Consider the following 26,700-nt stretch of genomic DNA (forward strand, 5'->3'; position numbering starts at 1 on the left):
ATGGCTCTCGCCTTTTTGGCGAAAAGGCAGACTCCGCGCTTGAGAGGTTCAAGGATTCTCGAGCCACAGCCAGATCCTTGGGCCTTTCAGCGCCAGCACGACAGCAGTCTGTCTTTCGCCCCTTTCAAGGCTTCGGTAGGGTCGTGGTACCACGCCAGCCACAGTTTAGCCACCGTCCTTCGGCTTCACAGCATCCCGGAAGAGGACGTGGTCGTGGTACCATCAGACACAGAGGGTCTGGCCAGAGGTCGGCCGCCACACAGCCCCCCTCCACTGTGCTCAAGCCCTCTTAGTGTGGTTCTGCGGGATCGTTGTCCGTCCAGTTGGAGGGAGGATTCGTTTTTATCTTCCTCACTGGCTTTCCATCACCACGGACAAGTGGGTCCTGCAGATCATACGGAAGGGATACTCCCTTCCCTTCCAGTCTTTCCCTCCTTCTATCCCTCTGACAAAGGAATGGCTGATGGAGGACCATCTGGCTTTGCTCCGCGAGGAAATTGTGACTCTCTTGGCCAAGGGAGCCATAGAAAGAGTCCTGATATCAGAAGTAGGCAGTGGTTGTTATTCCCGCTACTTTCTGATTCCCAAAAAGAACAAAGGCTTTTGCCCTGTCTTGGATTTAAGGGACGTCAATCTCTTCCTCAAGAAGGAGAAATTCTAGATGCTCACTCTTGCTCAGGTTTTGCCTGCCCTAGACCAAGGAGACTGGATGGTAGCGTTGGATTTGCAGGATGCATATTTCCATATTCCTATCCTGCCAAGCCACAGGCGTTACCTGCGGTTCAAGGTGGGCCACGAGCACTTTCAGTTTACTGTGCTTCCTTTCGGTCTCACCAGTGCCCCTCGGGTGTTCACAAAGGTGATGGCGGTGGTGGCAGCTCATTTGGGCAGGTTAGGGATTTCAGTCTTCCCCTACCTAGACGATTGGCTGTTGAAGGCTCCTACACCCCAGGCTCTCGTCACCCACCTCCAGACGACGGCGGACCTCTTGCGTTCGCTGGGGTTCACTATAAATGTGTCGAAGTCACACCTGACTCCCTCTCAGAAGCTCTCTTTCATCGGAGCTGTTCTGGACACAGTGGAGTATCGGGCTTATCCTCCCGATCAGCGGGTTCAGGATATTGAGGTTATGATTCCGATGTTTCGGCCTCTATCCTGGATCTCAGTGAGACAGACTCTGAGGCTGCTGGGACTCATGGCTTCCTGCATCCTGTTGGTCAAGCATGCCAGATGGCGCATGAGGGCTCTGCAGTGGGACCTGAAGTTCCAGTGGGCACAGCATCAGGGAAATCTTACCGACTTGGTTCAGATCTCGGAGAGGACTGCGAAAGACATGCAATGGTGGTTAGTGAACTGCGAGTGGGTCAGGGCAGACCCCTCTCGCTTCCCCAACCAGATCTAACGGTAGTGACAGATGAGTCACTTCTGGGATGGGGCGGCCAATTGTGGGAGGTGGAGATCAGAGGTCACTGGTCTCCGGCGGAATCCGGGCTCCACATCATTTAGTTGGAGCTTCGGGCGATCCGGCTAGCATTAAAAGCATTTCTTCTTGTTGTGAAGGGGAAGGTGGTGCAGGTGTTCACGGACAACACTATCGCAATGTGGTACTGCAACAAGCAGGGCGGTGTGTTCAGAGAGGTCTATTGATCCTCTTTCTTCTTCTCTGTCTAACATTCTTTTGTTTATTTTGTCTCTCACCAAGGAGGGTTCCTCCTTGGGGAATCTCAAGGGCTATCTTGCAGCCTTTTCGGCTTTTCTTCAGCTGCCCGATCAACCATCTCTGTTTAAATACCTATAGTACAGAGGTTTTTGAAAGGGCTTGTGCATCTATTCCCGCCTGTGCCTTTCGTTATGCCCCAGTGGGATCTTAATTTGGTTCTTGCCTTCCTTATGTGTGCTCCCTTCGAGCCCTTGCATAACTGTCCTCTTCGGCTGCTCACTATTAAGACGGCCTTTTTGGTGGCAATTACATCTGCCAGAAGAGTTAGTGAGCTACAGGCTTTATCATCAAAACCGCCGTATCTCACAATCTTTCCTGAAAAAGTGCTTCTCAGAACTCGTGCCTCTTTCCTCCCCATGGTGGTGACCCCTTTCCATCTGGGTCAAAATATCACCCTGCCCACCTTCTTTGCACCACCGCATCCCTCTAAGGAAGAGGAGCGTCTCCATCGGCTGTACCCAAAAAGAGCGTTATCGTTCTACCTTGACCGCACTAAAGAGTTCTGGGTGGATGACCAACTCTTTGTGGGGTACGTTGGTGCAAAGAATGGTCGGGCAGTGCAGAAACTATGTATTTCGTGCTGGGTCGTTCTCTGTATAAAGATATGCTACGCTTTGGCAAAGAAGCAGCCTCCCGAGGGCTTGAGAGCTCATTCTACTAGGGGGAAAGCTGCTACCACTGTGTAAGCATGTGGCGTAGCGGTGGTGGACATCTGTCAGGCTGCAACGTGGGCTTCTTTGCACACGTTTGCAAAACACTACTGCCTGGATAGCCAGGTGAGAAGAGAGGGGCATTTTGCCCGTTCTGTCTTGCAGGACTTCCTAGTATAAAAAAAAAAAAAAAAAATCTCCTTCAGACCCACCGCCATTGGTTATATCTTGGGTATCTATTCTAAGGTAAGGAAGCTGCAGCTAGAAGTCTCTATCAGATGAACAAGTTACTTACCTTCGGTAACGAGGTATCTGGTAGAGACTCTATCTAGCTGCAGATTCCTTACACCCGGCCAAGCCTCCCTGCTCTGGGGAAATTCTTCTCATGTAGATATGTATATATATGTATTTATGTGTACATATGTATATTTTTGATCTTGGCAATTTTTGCCTTTCTTATAGGTATGAAAGTATTTTTACTCCAAACAGTCAAAGAGGTAAAATGCATAATGGTTGGTTCTTCCATGACTCTGCGCTTCTGGTGTGGGAAGTTGTGGAAAAGAACTGACATACGCACACCGAGACGGCGTCTATATAGACAACCGTGACGTCATAGCCGGCTCCAATGACGCTGACGACGCACGCGGAGCTGGTCAACGCATGCGGATCCGAACAACGACGGCCCGCGCAGGGTACTGCTAAAAAAAAACTCTGGAATTGAAGCTGATGCCAGGAAATTCTAAGGTAAGGAATCCGCAGCTAGATAGAGTCTCTACCAGATACCTCGTTACCGAAGGTAAGTAACTTGTTCTTTAAAACTGCACACACAGACACTGCAGTGGCAGATATGAGACATGTTCACAGGGCTACACATGTGGGGGGAGCACAATCAGTGCTGCAGGCCCACTGGTAGCATTTGATTTACAGGCCCAGGGCATGCATAGTGCACTGTACTAGGAACTTATTAGTAATTCAAATATGCCAATCATGAATAAACCAATCACCAATACAAGCTACATAGGGAGCACCTGCACTTTAGCACTGATCAGCAGTGGTAAAGTGCACAGAACCAATAAAGCAGCAAAAACAGAGTCCAGCATACCATAAAAACAGGAGGTCAGAAGGCAAAAAGACAGGGGAAACACGCCTAAAGAGGCCAGGTCTAAAACAGTCCATCACCCAATACAGCAATAACAAACGAGATGTGAACCAGTCATACTTTGCCAAGTGCATTCCATTGCACAGAACCTTGTCTTACCCTTTTTATAGTAACTTACGTCTGAGACAAAAAAACAATATATTCATAGCATTGTGGCTGCAGACACACATGGTCTTGCATACTCCTATCTAGTGTTGATCACTGATATTATATTTTGCTTTTCTTCGAAAATCGTCAAGTCACAAGATATGCTGTGACTCCTCCCTTAATCCACAATGTGCATAGGCACCAACTTAATCTTAGATATATATATATTTTTTTCCCCTCTCTCTTTCGGTGTGGATGTGTTCAGCAACCGCTTCAGGATTGATGCATCCGTTGCGGCTTTTGTTTTTTTTCAGTCCGAACTGCTCCCCATTTCAAAACCAACGACTCGGATAACAATTTCTGATCTGTCTGATTCCATTGAACAATAATGGAAACGCGGCTATACTTCCAATGACCATTGTAATCAAAGCCGTGGATGCCTAATTTGACTTGGTGTAGTAGTCTTCAGTCTCTACGGAGTTTGCTTCTGATAATGCAAACAGGAAGGGGGTGCTCCAATGTACCCCTTCCAATTTCCAGTTTTGTCCAAGGTGCAATGCAAAGCACACCTGGGTGGACCAGCACTGTGTTTGCAACCTCTGCCTTGACCACAATAACACCTCCTCCTGAGTTTTGCTTCGTCTTTCAGAAGAAGAGGTACCAAAAGAAACAGTATTGGGCGCGCACAAAAATACAGCAGCAATCATCCTCTGAGCCTGACACTTTCAATAAACTGGGTTCTATCAGCATTGAGGAGGAAGAGGTGGGTTTGTCTAGGATTCCACCAATCCAGCCAGTGATCAGCCCAGAAATACTGTCCTCAAGCGCTTCAAAGGAATAAAAAGTAAATGTGGTGCCCTCTGTGTTGACAACAGCTGGACCCTGAACCAAGAAGATTTTGAGGACCTCCAGTCCACAAATCCAGGGGAAGAACCCCCTCTCAGTAAAGCACCCCCTTCACTGGGGAAGAGCACTGCTTCTGTGGGAGTCTGGCCTCTGGCTGCTGTTGGAATCAAGAGAAGGCTTCAGAGCAGAGCAAGTTTCCATTGAAGGTCATGGAGTCTCAAACGTCATCCACCCTCCTTGTCCAAGGGACACCAAACCTCCCCCTGCAAAGCTGAAATGTACACGGAGAGCACCTCTGAGACAGAGGGATTGATTGATGCAGAAGACTACTTTAGTGCAGACGATGGAGGAATTTAGAGGCTTCTATGCTGGAAAGGCCGGTGGAAGAGCTGGACACCAGGCAAAAGCAGCTCTTTATATACCCATAGACTGGTAAGTTTACCAGTAACTCACCACCAGGAAAGCAGTCCACATCACTGCCCTCAACTCCTAAGAAACAGAGGCTGACCGTTGAGGAGGACCTTGCATGTGACGCACTGTGACATCCAGTATCCAAGAAGAACAGGGACAAGGCCACAAGCTCTCCACCCCACCCTTCCAATTCTCCCACACATAGGCTATCACCACTACCACCACCACCACGCCAAATACTCTCACCCCTCGCCACTGCCAACAGGGTACCCTGACAGGTCAGTGCACTCTTATTCTGACCCAGGTATTCCTTATGAGGAAGGAGACCCTTATGACTGGCCTGTTGGGCAAATGACTGGGTAAACCCTGGGTCGATTACAGTGTTGGCCCTGTGGATAATCCAGATCTAAAACTATACCCGGCAACCCATCCCTGCTGGATGATACCACTGCGTATCATGCCATGATACAGAGGGCGCCCACCCTTAAAAAGTTGTAATGCATGTCTTACAAGATGAGGATGACTTTTGGTTGACAGAACATACTGCTTAGTTCCTCCCCGTGCTTAAGGGTATGCTGAAGTCAACCCCAGACAATTTCAAACACCCAGTGGTGGCAAAGGTGTCATGCCATGGGTCCAGAAGAAATATAAAGCTTCTCCCAACTACCTACCTTACATCGGTGGGCAGGTCTTCCCAGGCTCCCTGGTGGTCCGCACAGCAAGAAATTGAGCCTCAGCTCAATCTACGGGGCCACCCACCATCTCCCGCTGCACAAGGAGAGTAAGTGACTTGATGATCCTTGGCTTGAGTCTGGGGGTTGATGTAACTATCCAATGGCATATCACCAATTCACTTGGTATGCTGTTGAGATAGGACAGACTTTATTGAGGCTATGGAGTCCCTGGTGTGGCACGTCCATGAGATCTACAAAAAGAGTGGGAGGTGCTATGAGAGGAAAATTATTTCGAACGTGAATATCTAATGCACACTAGATGCTGCAGATACCGTCTTCCACAGCGTAAACAATAGAATTCTGGTCTACCGCTGCTCTTGGCTTTGTATCACAAGGTTCAAACCTGATGTTTAAATACACCACTTTCATATCCCTTTTGATAAGGAAGGACTATTTGTGCATCAAGTGGAGGTTGGAAAAGACAAAGGAGGACACCAAGATGAAGCAGTCCATGAGCGCCCACAGTCTGCCACTTCAAGGGGACCTTTTGAGGGCAAAAAATTAGGGGCAGGGCAAAGACCACATCCCCTCGCCAGGTGCAAACCTACCAATGCCTACAGCAGGCCTTTCACAAGTCCAAGGCCGGCAGAGCGTACTAAAGGGAGGGTTATATTGGTAACAGTGGGACGGAGAAATACAAAGGTGGCTTTGGCAAAAGAGCCTCCGCTCCAAAGCACTCCTCCCAATCATACAACCTCTGTTGGAGGGAGACTGAGGGATTCTATCACCACTGGTAGGAAATCACCTTTGACCAATGGGTGCTAGCAATACTGTAGCTGGACTTCTGCTTAGAATTCCACCACCGACCAACGTACCAGCACACCACTACATTCTCAGCCAGCCCATCGCACTCTCTTTGAAGAAGAGGTTCAAGTATTCACCCAGTAGGACGTAACATAGCTTGCCACCACACCAGTGAGGCAAAGGCTTTTACTCCCTGTCCTTCCTCATGCCAAAGGACAGCTCCATCCAAGCCCATCCCAAACCAGAGGCCACTAAATTGATACATCCTGTCGGAGCACTTTCTTATTGCAACCTTAGAGGACGCCATCCTGTTGCTCCACCAAGGGAACTTCATGACAGCACAGGACCTGAAGTACACTCACTTCCATATACGCAAACCACCATAGTAGCCCCGGTTCATTCTAAGTAGACCACTCTACCAGTTCACAGTTTTACCCTTTGAAATCTCTACAGCTTCAAGGGTCTTGACCAAGTGACTGGCAGTGGGGGGCCGCTCATCTTCACACCCATGTCTTCTCATAACTCAACAACTGACTGACAAAGAGCAGCACGAAGCAACCATGGCTAGCACACACTAAAGCAGCGGTGAGACTGCACCACAGCTTTGGGTTCACCATAAAAGCAAGATGTCCCACCTCCAACCCCGACAGATGCAGCCCTTCTTGGACTCAAAGTTAAATGCTGTTAAAGGGAAATCATGTTCTAACAGCTGCTATCTCTGTTTCAGTCCACTCGCTGTAAGAGCTGTAATGAAGCTTTTGGGTATGAAGGCATCCTCATAGCAACTGTGTGGCGCACCAGGTTACACATGAACCCGCTCCAACAGTATCTTGTGATGCTATGGCCTCAAGCGGAGGGTTAATGGGAAGATCTAGTGTTGATAAAGAGCAACTCACCGCACTCTGCAGAGGTAGAACAAGCACCTGCCTCTGGGCAGTCTGTTTTTGGACCTTCTTCCGCAGACGACCATTATCACTGATGAATCACTCACTGAATGGGGCACCCATCTTGGCAACATGTTTGTGCTACGTACTTGGACCCTTAAGGGACAACTGTGGAAGGTAGTTGGACGCTAAAGGCTGTTAGTTTAAAGTCTGCATAGTGACACATAACCAGCAGCTGCCAGGAGTTTGTACATATGTATCGTGATGTGCAGCTTTCTTTGTGGTTGTGCGGGCACTGGAGACTTCCAGCACAGGAAAGGCGGGTTGGCAGGGCCAGGTTTGATGATGTAGTGTAGATGCCACAGGTCGGAATGAATTCAATGCAGAATACAGAGAAATGATATGTATGTGATGTTTCCTTGTGCATGCTGTGCTCTATAAACTGTCTAGGTCAAGCTAAAGGAGCCATGCAGTGAAAGAAAAACAATAATTCTCTTTATTCTGTTTTGTGTTACTTACACTCTCTAACAATAGATGTTCTAAAATGTTGCTTCATTTGATGTCAGTTTTATGCTTGAGCTGTATTGTGACATCATTTATGGGTAGAGGGTGTGGCGTAATGGCCCTGGGCTGTCAACGTCTGAGCTGGGTAAACCAGGTTCAAATCTCTGCTTCAGCTCAGCATCCTGTGATTCTGGGCAGATCACGTAATCTCCCTGGGCCTACAATTCAGCACCTTGAGACCCTCATGGGTGCTTACCTGCGCTTTACAAATCCCTGCATTGCCCCCTTAATTGAGTGCTGGCTCTGGCTTTCTGTAGACAAAAGGCACCCCTCAAAGGGGAACCCATTAAACTTACGCATGTTTGATTCTGACCCAGCTCTGGTGTCATTTGTCAGACATTTGCCCCAGAGAATCCCCTTTTTTCCAGTGAACCTTTTCACCCTATAAAGTGCAGCCAGCAGTTATGGGGAGAATGCTGGGTGAAGGGGAACGTGAAATGTGAATGGCTCATCTTGCTCCCTTCTTTTCCTAGCTCCGAGCGGCACGTGGTGGTTGATTATGCGCACCGGTCTCTGGTGCAGGTCCAGGGGTGCACCGATTATGCCCACGGTGCCACGGTGGAGAATGGCTTCTTCTTAACACTGCTGGAGAACCACCAGGGGAAGACCTGTGACCGACTGTTCAAAGCTCCAACTCAGTAAGTGCTGGTGAAGGGGGTGGGGTGTGAAGAGTGAAGCAGTGTTACAAGCCCTATGTCTCATATATATGGTCTATCGCTGGGTCAGGACGGCTGACATAACTGATATGGAGACATCAACCAAATTGTATAATGAGCATAGGATTACAAGCTAAAGGGATGATAGCTGTGAATTATTAATCTGAAATGTCGTGCAAAATCTGTAAACCGGATTTATAATTGATGAGATCTATACCTTGCTATGTTAAAGTTCAAAACTGAACAAAATAGAATACAAAACAACAAAGTTAAGATGTTCTACACTAAGGTAAACCTGGCTGTCTTTAATGCACAGGTGTTTTATCGTGTCAAAGTGCTCCCTTTGAGCTCTCTCTGAGCATTTCAATACATTATAATCCTATAGAAAACAATAATAGAGGAACTGAGTAAATGCAACATCGCAGCAAACAGCATACGTTGGATGTCCCATGCCTGTGATGTGATGATGACCTTTGGGTGAGGAGTGCTGGGCCCTAAGAGACACCTGAAAAAGATGACTGGACCTATTTCCATGTGGCCTAGGGGTAGTAGATCGGTATAAATTTACATACCTTAAATTGGTAGTCAGAGGTGACCACGCGTTTCGAATAATACCTACGAAAAAGAAGGGTGGGTGTAACAGCGAACTCTTGCCTTTAGGGATGCATAGCTTTGCTATGGAAGAAAGAAGCAGTTCAGAGCTTTATATTGTCCGAAGGATACAGTAGAGTCAGCCAAATGTAAGATTTAAGTATGAAAGGATGTGATGAAGGGTCAAGCCAGGGAGGAAGGTGAGAGGCGACTAAGAAATACTACAAGGTACATATTCCGTAACCTCTTCCAATGAGAAAGTGTTACTTTGTAGAACTGGAGGCTGATCTTTGATAGTTAGTCCTTCCAGTTAGAGGTGTGACATCATGTCAGCAGGTCAATCTCATAGCAGATGACATAAGAGTGGAATGTCACTTAAAGGAAGCTTAAGCTGACGGAACAGCTTCAGACTTGGAAGGGTGCACTGCATACGGATGTCCAATTCCAACTCTGAGCAACAGGTTCTTCCCACCTGGGAGTTGGAATAAAACAGAGCGATCCTCAAGCGGTCTGAAGTAAATGGGACTAAAAATGAATCCGTTGCTGTTGGATGTACTAGTTAATAATTTGGGGCCAGTTTGAACTTTGACCTGGACAAGATGAGATACTAATATCAATCAAAGAAGTTAATAAACATCTGAACTGTGTTTGACTTGAGCTCATCCCTGCATTTCTCTCTGGACCCTGCAGGTCGGACATGCACCGGTGGATGGGTGCCTTCCCCAACAAGAAGGATCAGACGGAGTCCAGTGATGAGACCATCTACGAAGACTGGGGCAAGTATTGCCTGCGCATAGCAGCCTGCTCCAGGCTCTACATGAACAAATGAGTGGATGAATGAATGCATGCCATGGGGCTCTAGTAATACATACTCTGCAGACCGAATGCCTCTCACAAAAACCTGTGGGCGGGGGAAGGGCAATTGATAGGGCGAGATTGGAGTAGTACTGTGGGCATGAACATTGGCAGATTAGATGGGTAGATATTGGACATATAGTTAACAGAGTTTGCCAGGGCATTGAGAACTCTTTGACCAAACACCTTGGATATGTTGTCACTCCAGGAAGTGCAGCTTTTTATTTCATTTGGGGTCCGATGCCTTTGGGTGTGGGGTGACTGTCTTGCCCTTTGCTGCGTCACTTGAGCAGCAGTGTTTAACCTGTGATGGGATGCTACAGTACCTGACTTCAGATGGGTTTAATGCCCTTCTTTGTTTGCAGATTGCCCTCAGGTGCAGTGTGTGGAACCCTACACCGCCGTGCAGGCGGACGAGCTCAGCCTGGAGCCCACCGACATCATCAATGTCCTCAGGAAGACCACAGAAGGTAGGTGGGCAGGGTTGTTTGATGGGACTGGTAGATTTGGTGTTGTAGTAGGGAAGGTAATGGTCAAACTAGGAACATTCCTCTCACCTTTACTTGCTGCTGCCATTTTTCTTTGCAGAGTTACAAAGTATGTGTACTACATGTGGTCTTCTACGTGTCCATCACAAGTAATTGCAGGCTGGGGAGTTTAGTCTAAAGTATTCCCTGGGGGGCCAAATATTTTACTCCCAAAATATATTTAGGTTTAAAAAAAAAAAAAAAAAATGAGCTCTTGGAACCTGGTACCATGTGACATGGTGCCATAGGGTCACTTTGTACAAATTCAGCCACATTAAAAGCAGTTTACCAGATTGTGTGAGCAGAGGGCTAAATCCCTGGGCAGGTTTGCGACCTAAATCACAGCTTGCACGTGTACTCCCCCGCCTGACTGTGGAGCCATTGAGTGGAAATAGCTAGTTTGCAGACTTAAGACGCAATGGTTGGTGCTGCCGCCCCAATCTCCTGAACCCTTTTCTCTTGGGAGGGTATTTAGCTTTCCACTAACACAGTCATTAACTGGCCTGAAGCATTGGAAGAGAGTACCTGAGAGGGGCCTTTACACCGGGTGCTGCATGTACCTTAATGCCAATCCATGGACGAGGCTTAGTTGGTCACATAGGGCTTGTTTGTGACCGCTTTTCAGCTTGTGTGACTGAAAATCCTCTGCTGTTCGGTAATCCATGTGGTCTCTCTCCGTAGGACTTCTATATTGCTATGCTAAGCTTAAGACCAGAAAGAATGAGTGTCCTCATCTTGACTGTGGTATTTGTCTGCTCCATGTTCCCCACAAGTTCTTTCAAAGTTAAGTACACTCTGAGTCTAGTTTCAGTGCTCTCATTGTGTCCAGAGAAATGGGGAACCAGGACCAAAAGAAGGAACACATACACCTGCAAGAGTTTTCAGCTCCGCGGTTCACAGCTTTAACCACCATCCACAGTTTCCAGCTGTCTACGTTGCAATAGCACCGTACAAGGCTTTTTGCTTCTGAAGGACAGAAATCTAAGCTCTTATTTGAACTGAACTGAACTGATCTCTTATTTAAGACTTCAGTTTTCACACGCCCAGCCCATGCCCGAATTTGCAGGATATAGAGCAGAGATATATAGTGAAAAGTGAAAAAGGACAGGAGCATTCACTCCTTCGTGGACTAGATGTTGGTCACACATTCACCCATACCGTAGAGTGAAGACCTGTGCACTTTATGGAAACTGGGGTTTCCCTTTCAGTCTTGGCTGCAAAGCAGAATAAACCAGTCATACACTTGATCCCCTCACTCACCACTGTCCTAAATAATTGTTTATGAACCACTCCACCCCTCATTCACCTGGGTTTATTTAATCCAAACTTTTCATAATCCCTCACATAATAACATTCTGTCTTGAGTGCAGCGTATATGAGATAACACTGATGTAATAAAATATTCTAGGTAAGCAGTCTGTTAGACTAGGTCTGAGTTATAATAAATGCCTAAAAAATTGTATAAAAGTGCTGTTCCATCACCAAGAATGAATATAAGGGGGGGGGCTTGGCCAAGATGGTGGCCGCATCAGACACTTTCTGACCGAGCTCCGTGCAGGGCTGCCTTGAATCCTGCCCTGATTAGCGGCATCCAACCGCCACTGCTCTCTTCTTCTATCCTGCCTGAACACCACTGCAGGAGGACTGAAAATACAACCGTAGCTCTACGGCGGACAGTTAGTGACAGTGGCGATGTGGAGGATCGGCAGCACTCCTTGGCTGAGTGAGAACCGGAGTGGCGTGGGAACTCTCCCTCTTCAGCGCTCCAAAATGCAAGGCTGAAGCGGAGTTGTCCCGTAACAAGAGGGTCCTGGCCCCAGGGACTCAGCTTCCACAGGTATTCGCTGCAGCGCTCGTACAACTTTCTACCTGGAGTGCAGCCCTCCCGCCCATGTTGCCTCAATTGTATACCAGTTTGGGGTTGGGCTGCCAGCAACACGGCTAAGGACTCCTCTGTGGAAGCCTGAACAAGGTGTCACGGTGAGGGGCCTGCGGCGACCACCAGGCCACCTGAGTGGAAATATAGCACTGTCCTGATGCCCTGAAATGCAGGGAGTGGCATGCAGATGCAGGCTGTGCCATCCAATTGACCTGGCCCAGTGCGCAGAGGCTCCAATATCGATGCTGATCCCCGCTGCTTCACAGTCAACCGCTGTGTGGCACACAGGAATTCTGAGAGGGAGCATTGCAAGTTGGCTGTGCTTCCCACCTCTACAGTCCTTTATTTTGTGTGACTGTGAACCTCCAGATGCAGGCACCTACATGGGGAGCCCCTCCAGGCGAGGGAGCCCTTTACATCCTGCACTTGGCCCATAAGTACTGACAGCAGCTTACCTGTGTGACCCTGGAGCCCGGTTGCTTGGCGGGGAACTTGCCACCATCCACACACTGGAGGGCTGAGGCTTGCATTGCAGACTGGGACGGGGTGGCACAACTTCCTGAGAGCTAAATACGGATATCCAAAACTGGTCATAACGTGGCCTGCCTGCCCCCCTGTTGCCCTGGAAGGGCTCTGCACTTGGATGACCCTACATGAATTGTGAGTCCTACCCAGTGGCTTTGATGCGTGGGCCATACGTTTACCTAGTCTGGAGAGTGCTCACCACTTCCATCTGGCAACCACAACATTCAAGCCTACACCTCTGCTGCCATGGATGCGGTTAGGGACCAACTGGATTTACTGTTACACTGGGCGGCCTGTTTCTTGTTTTTGCACTCTGCATTTCCTAACTGCAGGAGCCCACTGACAGAACCCTTGACAGCGTCCAACACCTTGAAGCAACACTTCAAGTTCACTCTACAAAATTTGACAAGGTGCTCCAGGCCATCATGGACACTAAAACCTCCCAGGAAACTCGCATTGACACTGTCTCACTCGATGTGAATTTGAAAAAAAAAAAAAAGAACTGATCAACACAACCTGGTGTCCAGAGTGGAGGAAACTGAGTCAAGCCCTAGCCTCAGTAAGGCCAACAGTGCAGGATCTGAAGGAAAGGCTGAAACGCATGGAAGAGGACGTTGCAAACCTACAAGATTTGGAGGGGCGTTCTAGACGCAACAGTATTAGTCTACTGGGCTTCCCCAAAGGCTCCGAGGGTCCTAGCATGGAATTATTTCTTGAAGAATGGCTGAGGAAGGTAGTTCTGGAAGACAAAGTGCCAAAGTTCTTCTCCATAGAGCAAGCGCACTGACGGTAGGCCAGTCTCCCCTCCGGGATGCCCCGCCGTGTCCCATCATAGCCCACCTCCTCAAGTATTGAGACCGTGACCTGTTGCTACAGCGATTTCGCATGAAGGGCCCCTGGCAATATGAAAATATAATGATCATGGCATATTATGACTTTACAATGGAAGTACAGCACCAACAAAACTCCTAACTTAAGATGTTAGTTGAGGCTTAAATATGCTTTGTTTCCAGCGAAGCTCAGAGTGATTGATGGTGAAACTGTAGACATATTCTACTCACTGGTAGATGTATGGACTTGGCTGCATGCCAAGGACCTGGCAGGTGCTCCAACCATGGACCTGAGGGCTGACGACTGGCTGATGACCAAAACTCGATGGCGCAATTGGAGATCCCTCAAGACGAAACCAACCAAACACCAAGTAGTGGCTGAGCAAGCTCGACCTGTATCGGAGGCCTCCCTCCACACCATGAACTCCTCCGCCCCTCTGTGCGCCAAACACTGATCGGAGTCAGGATTACACTCATTGGCCTGCTCCCCTCTCCTGCCAGGGCCTATCCGGGTCCGAAGGTTACCCTGTGATTGGTGCATGACCTTTAAGGTAGAACCTCATGTTGATGGGCTGGATGATCCAGCGGGGTTGGTTTCCTTTGTGGTCTGACACCCCCCTGTAGGCAAGCCACTTTAAGGGGGGGGGGCATTTGGATACCACATCATCTGACAGGGACTCACACCACGGCTGCATTGAACATTGAAACTTTCATGCTATGCACGATTTCACTTGGCCCACTCCCAACAGACTGTTCCATATGGACATGACATGGCAGGCATTTGCTACATGCCAGTTGAATAGTTTGAGGGGTTGTGGCATGAAGTCGGAAGGCACTCAGGCCATGGTTAGGGGAGTTGTTTTTCATAATTATTTGACTGTGCTTTTTTATATGGCTGGTTGGACGGGTGGTCGAGGTGGTGGGAGACCAACAGGGGTGCTGGGTGACAATAGGCATTGTGGGAGCCCTGAGATATACAATCTGCACTTAGGGCCACTACCTTTTATGCTTTTACTTGGAATATCTGTGGTATGACAACCCCGCCAGGAGACACAAGATATATGCTTAACTTAGACGCTGACATGTACACTTCTCTTATCTCCAGGAGAAGTGCCTAACCACAGGGGAGCTTGACAAAGTAAATAAGTGATGGAGTTGGCAGGTATATGACACCATATATTCAGCTTATGCCCGGTAGGGGGAGTGCTTCTTTATGTCACTAAGGAGTTACCATTTGTAAATCCAGAGTCCTAGTTCATGAGGAGTGTAGTTACATGGTCTTGGGGGGACTCTGGATGGATGCCCCCTTTCTATAGTATCCCTTTATGCACCAAATATCCCTCAAGGTGCATTTTTGCACCATGTTGCAGGAGCCTCAGGCCACAGGGTTGTGGGAGGTGATTTTATTTGGATCCACAACACTGATTGGGAACAGTCGGTACCCCCCATTTCCAGGTACACCAGGTATACAAGCAACAAAGCACTTTTAGAAGTGGCCCAGGTTGTCTAGTTTACATGATATCTGGCACTTAGGGCATCCTTAGGAGACAAGAGTATTCTTACTATGCACCAGGGACATCAGGTTCATGGTTGGTTAGATTACTTCATTTGTAATACAGACTGCTGGCCCCTCATACGTGGTTCAGTACCTGGGTAGGACACTTTCGGACCACAACCTGCTTCGGGTCAGGTTCCAGTGGGGGTGGACAGGGGCTCCCATCTAAAGTGGTGGCTCTGCATGGAAGCCTGCATGGAAGCCTTGCAGGATATGGTTTATAAAGTCACATATTTCCAAGTATTTTGAGGAAAAGACACTGGGTCAATGGGGTCCTACGAGTTAGAGTGGGATGCCATTGAGGTAGTCATGAGAGGGCACTGCATTGCCACGATGTGGGGAGTTAAGTTGGCTTTCACGTAATGTGCTGGCACTAGAGACATGCCTGTGGACCAGGGAATTTGAGGCATATCGATACGCCCTTGTCTGGCAAACTTGCCAATTCTGGGAGGAGGTGAAACAACTCTGCCCACTTCCTAGCCCACAAGCATGCAAATGGCAATAAACAACATGCAAATGGTGATAAACTAGGGCACATATTTGTGTGGTTAATGGGATCAGAGACACCCAGGACTCTGGTGGATGCCTACATGATAGCGTAGGTCTCATGAGGAATTCTCAAGTAGACATCAATGAAGTACTCCCTCAATATTACAAGCAGTTGTACCCCAGGAACCCTCCTTGGCACAAGTGCGAGCAGTGGCACTTTCTCACCTGACCCCACTGCAGTTGTTAGACTTAGAGCAGCCTTTCTAGAAGAGGAGTATAACCTAGAAATCACACAAATGGCACTGCAAGACCCCAGATACCAACGGGTTTCCCGTAGAGCACTTTGCAGCCTTCAGAGCCACTCTTGCTCCTTGCCTGTGAAAGGTCTACTGAGAAGCGCACCACCGGGGTGTTTTACCAAGCTTACGTGAGGCCCTGATAGTGATGTTTCTTCGACTGGGTAGAGACCCCCTTGAAGTGAGCTCCTATCGACAGTTGTTAATGTTGAACATTGAATACAAAATCCTGAGTAAGGTTAATGTGACTAGGTTACTTCCAGCGCTTGGCTCCCTTGTTAATTCGGACCAATGTGGGTTTGTGCCTCAAAGGGCAGTGCACTCCAACATTCAGCGCCTGTGCCACATAATGGATGCGATGTCCGGGGGCAGCGACCTCCCAGTGGCGGTCTCTCTGGATTTAGAGAAAGCCTTTGATTCACTGAGTTGGTCCTACTTACAACAGATGCTGGAGGCTTTTGGGATAGGTCCCAGCTTCTTAGGTTGGGTCAAGCTTTTATATAGCACCCCAAAGGTGCGGGTCCGCACTGGCCATCAGATCTCGTACTATTCTCACAGAATTAGAGGGACCCACCAAGGGTGCTGTTTATCTCCAGTTATTTTCATATTAGCTATGGGGCCGCTAGTGGCCATGCTGCATGCTAGGGGCCCTGACTGGGGCACCAGGGTGGGACCAGACCGACACACTGTGTCCTTATACCTTATACGCAGACAATGTGTTAGTATATCTATGGGATCATACATCCATTCTGCTGGCCCTTTATGACCTACTGGTTGGTCTTAGGCCTGGTTCTAGCAGGTTGACCAGGCCCACTCAACATGACCTTTGGCCCTCTTAGTATCAGCAAACAAGGCCACAGAGAAAGCATTTGTTAAGTGCTTCTTCCATGTCGGCAAATGTGATTTATTTTTTCAATTTTGTTTAATTCAATTATCAGTTAGGTGTCAACGAGAAATCTCTAGAATATATTTTATAGTGCATAGCCTTAACAATAGCTGTCTTACTTGTGTATTGTGAGGGAGAAAAATACCAATTTTAGATGATTTTTCCTATTTTTCTGCTGTCTGAGACAAAACTCTGGACATGTCCGTGAAAAGAAAACAGCCTGATGATCTTAGCTCATGTCTGAGGTGAGCTGCAAAGGGGAGGTGTGTGTTGGGGAAGAGGAGACGGGGGTTTACCTGCCAATGATGCAGCAGGTGCAGTGGCACTAGAGCCCAGGTTGTAGGCTACCTCCAGAATTGTCGAAAAGTGGGCACACATTGGCCCACCCAAACGCACCCTTGGCCCATCCAGATATAAATTCCTGGAACCGGGCTTGGTTGGTCTCCAGGTGAACTAGAGTAAATCCTGTATCTTTCCTTTACACTGGATTGAGCCGGAGCACCAAGCAGGGCCGAAGGTGGGGCGCCTCCCCTGGACCTTACGGACCGTTCGATATCTTGGTGTAAACGTTTACCATACAGACAGGGTCGATGGTACTCATGGTAAGGCCCTGACCTCGATTCGCCCATCCATGCACTTTTTGTACACAACTACCTCTCTCGCCTATAGGTAGAGCATCAGTGCCAAAAATGCTGGTTCTTCCTAGGCTCCTTCATTTCTTTGTGGCTTTCCTAGTAATATCAACTAGATCTTTTTTCAGGACTTTGAGGAGTCTGGAATCTGAACTTGTTTCTGGACCTGCTCAGAAGCAGGTTTTTGATCCCCATTCTTCTGTGCCTCGTGCTTGAGGGGGGACTAGGGGTCCCAGATCTGGAGCTGTACTATGCAGCAGCCCAGTTGCAGTGGCCAGTGTGTTGGCTGGGCAGGGATAGAACGGCAAAGGGCAGCCCGGTTCAGGTGGATTTGGGGGGCATGGACATACTGAAGTGGCTGTTGTCACTCGGTAGGCCGACTGAAGGACTGGGCAAGCTATCGCGAGCAAACAGGCTCATTTGGACTCGCTATATCCAGCCCAGACGTGCATTGACCCCCCCCCCGATGCACCGCACTTGCTCCTATGGAGCGTGCCGGCCATGAAAAATCTGCTGAGGGTTCACGATTCTTCTCCAAGGCGAGACACTGGGCTCACTCAAATGGATGATCTATACAGCGACGGTGCTCCTGTCCTTCCAGGGACTGCAGGACCTTTACAAGATTGGAGCAGGTCTCTTTCTTGCACACACTGCAATCAGGGCGACAATTGGGGACATATGGGCATCAGGACTGGCTGAGCAGCCACTGCACTTGGGTTTGCAGTGCTTTTTAACACAAGGGCTAGGCCGTCTGGTGGTTTTGGTATTTTACACGGCATTACAGGGGGATGCAGTGAATTTCGGTCCTGGAGCAAGCCCAAATAGGATGACTGCTTGGGCACAGACTAGACCACCAAGCAGTAGACCATGGCTTCAGAACGAGTGAAGCGAGCCCTGCACAATGCCTGTTTCAAATTCACGCAATTCAGTTACATACATCAAACCTACCTTACACCGCACAGCCCACACAAAATGTTTCTGGGGGCATCCCTGGCGTACCCAAGATGTGGTCACATGGATGCGACATTTATTCACATGGTTTGTGAATCCGCGCTGTTGATGCGCACATGGACCCAGGGGTTGGCACATATGTCGACGGTGATCGATGTCCGGCTGTCATTAGACCCGCTCCTCTGTCTTGTGGGGATCACAAAACGAACTAAGCATACCAAGCACTACTTGAATGCAGTCGACCTGGTGTTGGTCCTCATTAAGCGATTCATTGCCATGACTTGAAAAGCCCCTCGTCCCCCCACGACTGAGTGCTGGCTTTGGGTGACTCATAACGGGGTTCTGGCAGAAGCACATGCTATGATGCAAGATAGTAGGTTGCGAGCGGGAGGCGAAGCAGCTACAATGTGGAACACGTACGTTCCTAAATCGTTTGACAGATTGAATCTGCCCCCTCCCCAGGCTGAAGTGCGCCCCATGATAAACTGGGCGGCTGACAGGATTGTGCCAAGATGTGACCCATCCCCCTTCACACACTTTACCATGGGACATCTTTAAGGGACCCTGCGCTCTAAAGGCTGAACGCAAAGGGGCATATCCCAACTTCTTTCCTTTTCTACCTTGGAACCACCAACAACATATACTCTATATGTTTACAGTATCATTGGTTGCCCACGTCCCCACAATCCCACGTAGCTGCAAATGGCAGCGCCCGCTAGAGGATTAAAATAATTACTGTTTTGCTTAGTCTTAGTTTGTGATATACACATTAGCAACTTCTTAGCGAGACAGGGCGCAATATGTCACTTTAGGTCGTCATCTTATTTTTCTTTCTCTCATCTTTTGCTACCCCTCCCATATTCCTGTATGACCTGCTATCAAAATATTGTTAATGATGAGGGATGTCTGTCTATCCACCTCATGACCATGTTAACTATTGTAACCTATTCAAGGTGTGAAGATTTGCAATAGATGGTAATAAAGAAATTTGAAGAAAAAAAAAGAATGAATATAAAAACCCTCCTACTCAATGACATCTTACGTTGTTTTCCTTCTTTCTTCCAGGGTGGTATGAGGGTATCCGACTGTCAGATGGCCTGAAGGGTTGGTTTCCTTCTAAGTATGTGCAAGAGATCACCAATGAGCATGTCCGGCGGCGGAACCTGAGGGAGCGCTACCGCGTCTTGCAAGCAGCGCGGCACATTCAGGTCGGCGGCAGGCCGCACGATCCCAAGAAGAAGTACTACTCCACGTAATGCTTTGCACTTGCAAGACTTTAAGGCTCCTCATGTTGCATCAATTGAGATCTATCTCTGAGCATTCTTGACAGAGTGGAGTAGGCCAGAGAGGTGCATAAGAAAGGCAAGGGGGTACTGGAAGAACACTTATTGGAAGTGGTTAATTGCACTGTTGCATAACAATTCCAACCTACGTTGACACGACAACACCTATTGAAGTCTCTTAATTTACATCCGTTTGTAACTTAAAGTCCATGTCTGACCTTCCTGTGATGCTCGAAAACGTCTCTCTAATCTTGAGGCACCAGCTGGGTTGGAAGACAAGTACCACCACTGGCCCTTGCACACGAGTCTCACCCGATCAACATCTGGGAAAAGTGCTACCTCAGCTGACATCACAGCAAGTCCCAGTTGAAGAAATGGCACAGAAAGACAGAGCAAGAATGCAAACTGAGCCACAGTGTTACTTACCAGGCATCTGCTAGAGCACACCCAGAAGAAAGCCGAACACGTGGAAAGGTCTTAGAGGGTCTGTGAGCCTATGAGGTGGCCAAGTCAGAAAAGGAACATTTATGTTCTGCATGTTGGATCATTTAATGAAGAATTTATTGCACCAAGGGGCAAAATGGACAGAAGACGGTCCCCATGGCCCCAAGCACACGTACAAATGCGCTAACACACTTTCATCAATATTGTGTTTTTAGTGAACTCATTGTTGGTTTTGTGGCATTTCTTTGAAGAATTATTGCTTTCTGTTGTCGTTTTTAGATTGTTGCTATGAATGCACATTTCACAGCACTCATCAGTGTTGTATACTTTGCGGCTTTAGCGTGGTTAAGACTGCGGAACTGGTACCACGTTCCCACAGGTGCATGATATTCATAGGTGGTTTAAGACTGGAAGCACACTGGCAGCTCTGATGAGTTTTAAATAAAAAAGCTCTAGGGAGCTACCAGCTGAAAGGCAGCCTCTGTATGGGGCGAGCTACTGGGATCCTCTGCAGTTCCAACTCCTGGGCATTACCGTGTCCTCAGCTGACGACCTGCCTCGGCGAGTCGCAGCATACCTCACTGCCAACCTCCAGCATAGGAACTGTATCACCAAGCTGGTTGACTGCCTTGCTTCAGCGCTAGGGTGCCCAGTTAGGACTGAGGAAAGGGGCTTGAGTTGCAACTGCCTTGAAACTTGGTTTTGTATTTTCCTGACTGTTTACTTCACATTTCTAGTAGGATCTCAAATTGCGCCCAGAAAAGTGTGCCTCTGCGGAAACAAATTGGCTTCATTGGGCCGCGCTCTTGAGATTCTTTGAATGGATCTTTTCATACCACAGGGTAGGAGGACGCTGACCCTGGTAGTGTACTGAGATGCTTAATGCTGTATTGTGGATAATCTGGTTGTCCTTTGCTCAAGAACTGTAGAATGTGTGGAATTTGCTCCTTTGAAGGGTACCTGGAAACAAACTTTTGTGTATTTAGGCTGGAGAGTCCCACTCAGTGTCCAAGTCATTGTTTCTTCTTACCTTTTGTGGTCTGGTAGAGGAGACATTCTGGTCATGGAATCCCTCGCCTCCTTGTTGGTCAAAGTGGGAATATCTCTTTAAACAGTTGGGGCAGAAAGGCTGTGTTGGCCCCCAGATTCCCCGCTAGCCCATCCGTTTCACTACATCATATAGTAGAGATTGGGTTAGTGAGTGGGATGGCCTCCTGAAGGTTTGAGCATTTTCTGTCCAATCGCTTCTTTTCCGGTTCTTTGCACAAGCAGTCCCATTTAGGTCAAGATGGCGGCCACTGCTTTAAAAGTCTAGGTACCTCCCTAGGTCCTCCTTTCTGTAGCCAAAAAAATCTGTGTCCTCTGAGAGCTGGTGGAGGGGAGACGCTCCAGCTGAACAAAGAAATGTGGGGCAGTGCCCTTTTGAATACCCGCTTGAAGCTGTAACAGCAGAACTCAATATTGTGAAGGCCATCTTGTGAATGGAGCTGATGCCACCTAGTGTTCTAGCTCAAACGATGTCTTTGACTACCCACAATGCACCTGGGGTACCCAAAGATGGTGCCAGGCAGAAAAGCGTCCTTTCCAATATTGTCGATTATCATAAATGTGGTGCTTCAGTACAAAGGGATATCTTTATTTCATCAGAGACCTTCACTTATGGTCGCACTTGTTTCCCTTTTGGGAACAAAAGCACATTCGCTTTAATTGAAAGTCTATTTAGGTTTATTTGGAAGATGTTTCTATTTATGTGTATTCAAACCCCTAATCCCCCCTACCCGTGCCAACCACAATTCTGTGTTAATGGAAGATGGGTTATATTTTCAACCCTGAAAAGGCAGCAGGCTGACTGTACCTATTTATTTTGTATATTTGTGTCTCAACTTATTACTTTTTTGTATTTGAATTGTTGCCATTTTTCTCTTTTAAAAACAATACATATAAAATTTTATTTGTGTCAGTTTGCTTCTTGATTTAGACATAGAGTTACAAGCACGATGAAGCGACAATCCTTTTCACTAATTCATTGGATGTGAGGACAATGAGAAAATAAGTCTTTCTGGTTTTGTTAAAGGGTCCTTGATGGGCATTTTAGTCCCCTGAAAGCATCGAAAATACCTCCAACTTACTCGGTCCCAAAAAAAAAAAAAAAAAAAAAAAAAGGAAATTGCTGCCCTGCAGTCATTACCACTTTTATATATTAACAAAAATGTAAAATATTTTTTCTATATATCAAATCCACCTTCAAAGTAAGTATTAAGCCCCTGTGAATTCACATGTTCTAATCCAGAGATGGCCAACATACGACTGGCTGGCCAAATAAATACCAGTCTTTCAGGATACACATGCAAGATGCATTTAAATCCAATGGATCCATACTGAACGTACTTACATAGCTGATATCTGAAACTCTGTCAACGATGCGGCCATGCTGGACCTAAACTGAACATCTCTGCGCTAGGAAATGTAGATCTTAAACTCTCCCAAATGCATTATCACTTGTTCCAGACAGTGTAGATCCAGTCCAGATTTTCCAGGTATCAATTTAATAACAGTTATGTATAATTTGGGTAAAAATATAATTTCTATGTGAAATTATTCCCGTCGACATTATTCTAAAATTTTAGATGGATTTGGCGCTCCCTACACCTAAGCCGCCACCTGTTCTAGAACATGCGCAAGAGTGATTGCTCACAGACTACTGTGCGATGTAAGGTAAAATTGTGATAAATATTAACTTGGGTAAAGTGCGTTACTGATTTTATGTTTGAAATGTTTCACATTGAAATATCAATATCACCATTTCAGTTATCTTTGTTTCACATCACATTCAAGTGTTTGCCAGATGGGCACAGAAAGGCTAGTAGCCTTTGTGCCCATTTAGATCATGCTCAGTTTTTAGGTAAATCCACTTAGCACGTAATCGCCAAGATACCACACGCCCACTTCCCAAACCATGAGTAGTTTCCAACAAACCAGCCCATCATGGACAGTTTCCCTTATGCCAAGGTAGCACAGAATGATAAGTTACTATCATGCCAGGTTAAGGTACCGTTTGCCATTTTGCCCAGAGTACACGTCCCTGAAACAGCCTATTGTTCCTAGTAAGCTCATGTGGGCCCCTTTCCTCAGTGACACCTCAACATTCCCTGGTAGGTGCTCTATGCCCGGATAGTATATCATGACCACTTGTAATTAAACCAAATTGGAATATCATTATCACTTGCAATAATGGCCACTTAACATATCACATCTAGTCGCCTTGGTGACCAGTTAGCACCTCATAACCTGTTTCACATTAACGTTCAGCCAGGAAATTACAGCTCGGTCCACTGTGCTCAGGGAACACATCATGTTCGCTCTCCACTCTTCCCGCTTGGCATGTTCTGGCCCATTTGTTAATGTAAAATTGCACATGGTAGGCACTTTCCATTACACCCATTAACACATCACTAGTTGATGATATTCACTTGACACATGATGGGATGGTTCTAGTGTGCACATTTACTACATCATGAACCCATCTCTATAATGCCCTAGCACTCCTCTGCCATCATGCCTGGGTTGCCCATCAGGATGCCATTGCTAGCCCTCCTTTAAAACAGGTTGTGATTTCCCTACAAAGCCTATCCGGACCAGTTTTCAACTCCACTTTCAAATTGTCTATCTCTTCATTTACAATCTAATTTCATATTTTTCACAAAATTCGGCTCATGCCCTCACTGTGACGCTCTGCGTTTCCCTCCTTGTCTCATTAAAGTCTTGGGCTTTCCACCTATTCCCCTTTTTCAGTTCCCACAACCTTTTCTCGCCCCTCTTCATATGCAAGATTTTTTTGTTGTTGAAGTATTGTGTAACCACAAAAACAGACATCTACATCATACTAGAAGTCATGAAAATGGGGCTTTTAGTGTAAATCTAAAAACAGATCAAGAAGCTGCCTGAACTGGCAAATGAAGAAGTGTTCCCTGGGCTGTGAACTTCCATGAGGCGGGCATGGGCCATACAAGCAAAGAAGCTTCCGCGTCCCAAGCTAGAGGCTTCCTCTGTGTGAGTCAGGCAACAATGTCCAAAGCTTTGGGCACCACTTTCTAGGAAACCCAGTATATCCATCAGAAGCCGGTGCTGGGGTACACCAATCTTAGGGGAAGTGAAGAGAGGTATTCCTGAGCCAGGAAGGGTCACTGCTTTGAAATGTCAGAGCGGGTTGGTGTGGTGTTCATAAGACAGATCAAACTGAATCCCGGGGTGGTTGTACCATGACAGCACCAAGTTGTCTGTGGTGGTGATGCTCTTGGAGAACAAGAGATCAAGGTAATACCAGCATTTGTAGGTCAAGCGTGCAAGCGCTTTGACCTGTTGTAATCTATCTGTGGGCCTTTAACCACGCCCATCACTATCACTCATTCATGGGCTTGCCTTTCAAAAATCCTTTATCATCAATGGTAAATGCTTCACATTTGTCCCTCCTTGGGGTAGTTTTGTTACCGGCTTAGACACCGACCCTGTTACATGGATAGTTGCACTTTTGCCGAAATGTTTGGCTGCAAGCAAACTTATTTTTCCTTTTGTGTCTCTCCTTCATGCTCATGGCAACCATGGCACTTTGAATCAGCTCCCTTATGCCAACTGTTTTACATTTCATTTTCAATTTATGTGGCAAGAAAAGTCCAGTTAGGAATTGACAGAGCTAATAGCTCTAACTCCAGCGCGAGACCCACTGCATTGCATTGCATATGCTTGTTTTATTATGTTGCTTTTACAAAAACTGCTTAAAAATACAAAAGAGAACTGTACAAAATTGATGTAAAGAAAACTATATCAATAGAATGGCACAGTCAGATAAAAGTTAGTTGGCTATTCGTCTTCCTTATTCTTGTGTAAGTTAAAGTTCTACTGGAAGAAGTGGATTTTACTGGAAAAAGAAGTTGGTTCCAAAGACAGGAGTTAGTGGCTTAAAAGAAGTAAAACAAGATGAGGGACACAGAGGACGCAGAGTAGAGATGACACATGAAAAACAAGAGCACAGTGATCGGCAAGGAATATGAGGGGAGATCAAGGGGGACACCTGTGGAGGAGGTTAAATAATTCAAAGGCAATACCTATAAAATAAATTCTCACTGCCAAGAGAAGGGTAACCACTGAAGCTGATGCATATAGGAAGTAGTGGATGAGTAAAGAGAAAAAGACTTATGCAAGCATTCTGAAGGGACAGTAATGGGGTTGTAATGTGTTTGGGAAATCCAAATTCAAGGATGGCCAGAATGAGATAACTTTAGCTTTTGCCACAGAAATGTAAAAAATCCAAAAGAGATTAATATTGTGGGGGCAAAGGAGCGACAGAAAGAACACAAAGAGCTGCCGGTAGCCCTGCTGTCCTTGTAGCACTCCAGCGCAGAGTCCGCCTGGTCCCAAAAAAGACAAGAGCCATCAAAGGGCATCTCCATAAGTGGAGTGTGATTCCAAATTTGTTCTTTACTTTGCCCAAGACTGCACTCTTCAGAAACTCACTTAAAAAGGGAAGTGTGTATGTTCAGAGTGGGGGGTGCCAGTGTTCGGTAGAGAATAAAAGGACTGGCGTTGTAGGGACTCGACCTTTAAAGTCGTCCCCACTTGTGATTCTAGTGTCATCAACATTGATGTCAGTAATGATGACCTGGGACTCTGTTGTTACTGAAGAGAAAGGATAAGGCAGAGGTGACTGCATTATGGCGCTAGAGGGGTCAGAGTTGACCTGTTCCGCCATCGAGGAGGAAGCAATGGTGCTGTGGTAGAGTAATCCACATTTTAGGACATTTGTCTGTGGTGTTCCAGTTGTATCATGCATGGGTCACAAACCGTCATTGCATTTATTTAGTACAAAAGAAGGTGGTAGTGCCATTGCAGGAGTACCACTATCCTGTGAATTGTTTGTCTGGCAAAAGGAATGTGGTTGCAGATTATCTGTCTAGAATGCCAATAGATAGAGGTGAGAAGGAGAATGAAGATGTAGTGTGTACTGTGCACCAAATGTTGGCAATAATGAGGGGTGTAATCTCTGAGCAACACTGGAGGGGTGCTCTGGAATGTGATACTGTTTTGTCTCAAGCGAGGAGCTCAGTGAGTAGTGATTGGCTGGATGCTAAGAATGAAGGTACGGAATTTGGTCCCTACTTGCAATAATTGGCTGAATTAACGTGCAAAGGATCAGTCAATTGGTGGTACCAACTGACTTGAGGAAAAGGGTTTTGGATATACACCACAGGGGGCATTTGTGAATTCAAGCAATGAAACTAAGACCTCCTGAAAATATTTGGTGGCCAGGAGTCAACAAATCTGTGGAGTACTTTGTGCGCGATTGTGAAAAGTGTGTTCTATGTGGTAAAAGCCAAACCACAAAACCGCCAGCAGTAATTCCAGTGGAATCTGGCATGGCTCCCTGGTCCAAGTTGGGTTTTGACATTTCTGGCCCCTCAAGCGTCACCAGGCTAAGTTTATTATGCTTTATTGATGATTGACTATA

At 47.0% G+C, this 26,700-nt stretch overlaps 1 protein-coding gene across 5 annotated transcripts in view; it reads left to right on the forward strand.

Annotated features, from left to right (window-relative positions):
- Positions 1–22,149, forward strand: part of ARHGEF15 (Rho guanine nucleotide exchange factor 15) — a 315,428-nt gene extending 293,279 nt beyond the window's left edge. For all 5 annotated transcript variants that reach the window (XM_069218718.1, XM_069218720.1, XM_069218719.1 and 2 more), the window contains 4 exons: positions 8,273–8,437; positions 9,737–9,822; positions 10,267–10,371; positions 19,537–22,149. In XM_069218718.1, the coding sequence (XP_069074819.1) occupies positions 8,273–8,437; positions 9,737–9,822; positions 10,267–10,371; positions 19,537–19,727 (547 nt within the window). In that variant the 3' untranslated portion in view covers positions 19,728–22,149. The remainder of the gene's footprint in view (positions 1–8,272; positions 8,438–9,736; positions 9,823–10,266; positions 10,372–19,536) is intronic.
- The last annotated feature ends 4,551 nt before the right edge of the window (positions 22,150–26,700 follow it).

Source organism: Pleurodeles waltl, chromosome 12, assembly GCF_031143425.1.
Source record: "Pleurodeles waltl isolate 20211129_DDA chromosome 12, aPleWal1.hap1.20221129, whole genome shotgun sequence".
In the NCBI taxonomy this organism is placed as follows: Eukaryota; Metazoa; Chordata; class Amphibia; order Caudata; family Salamandridae; genus Pleurodeles; species Pleurodeles waltl.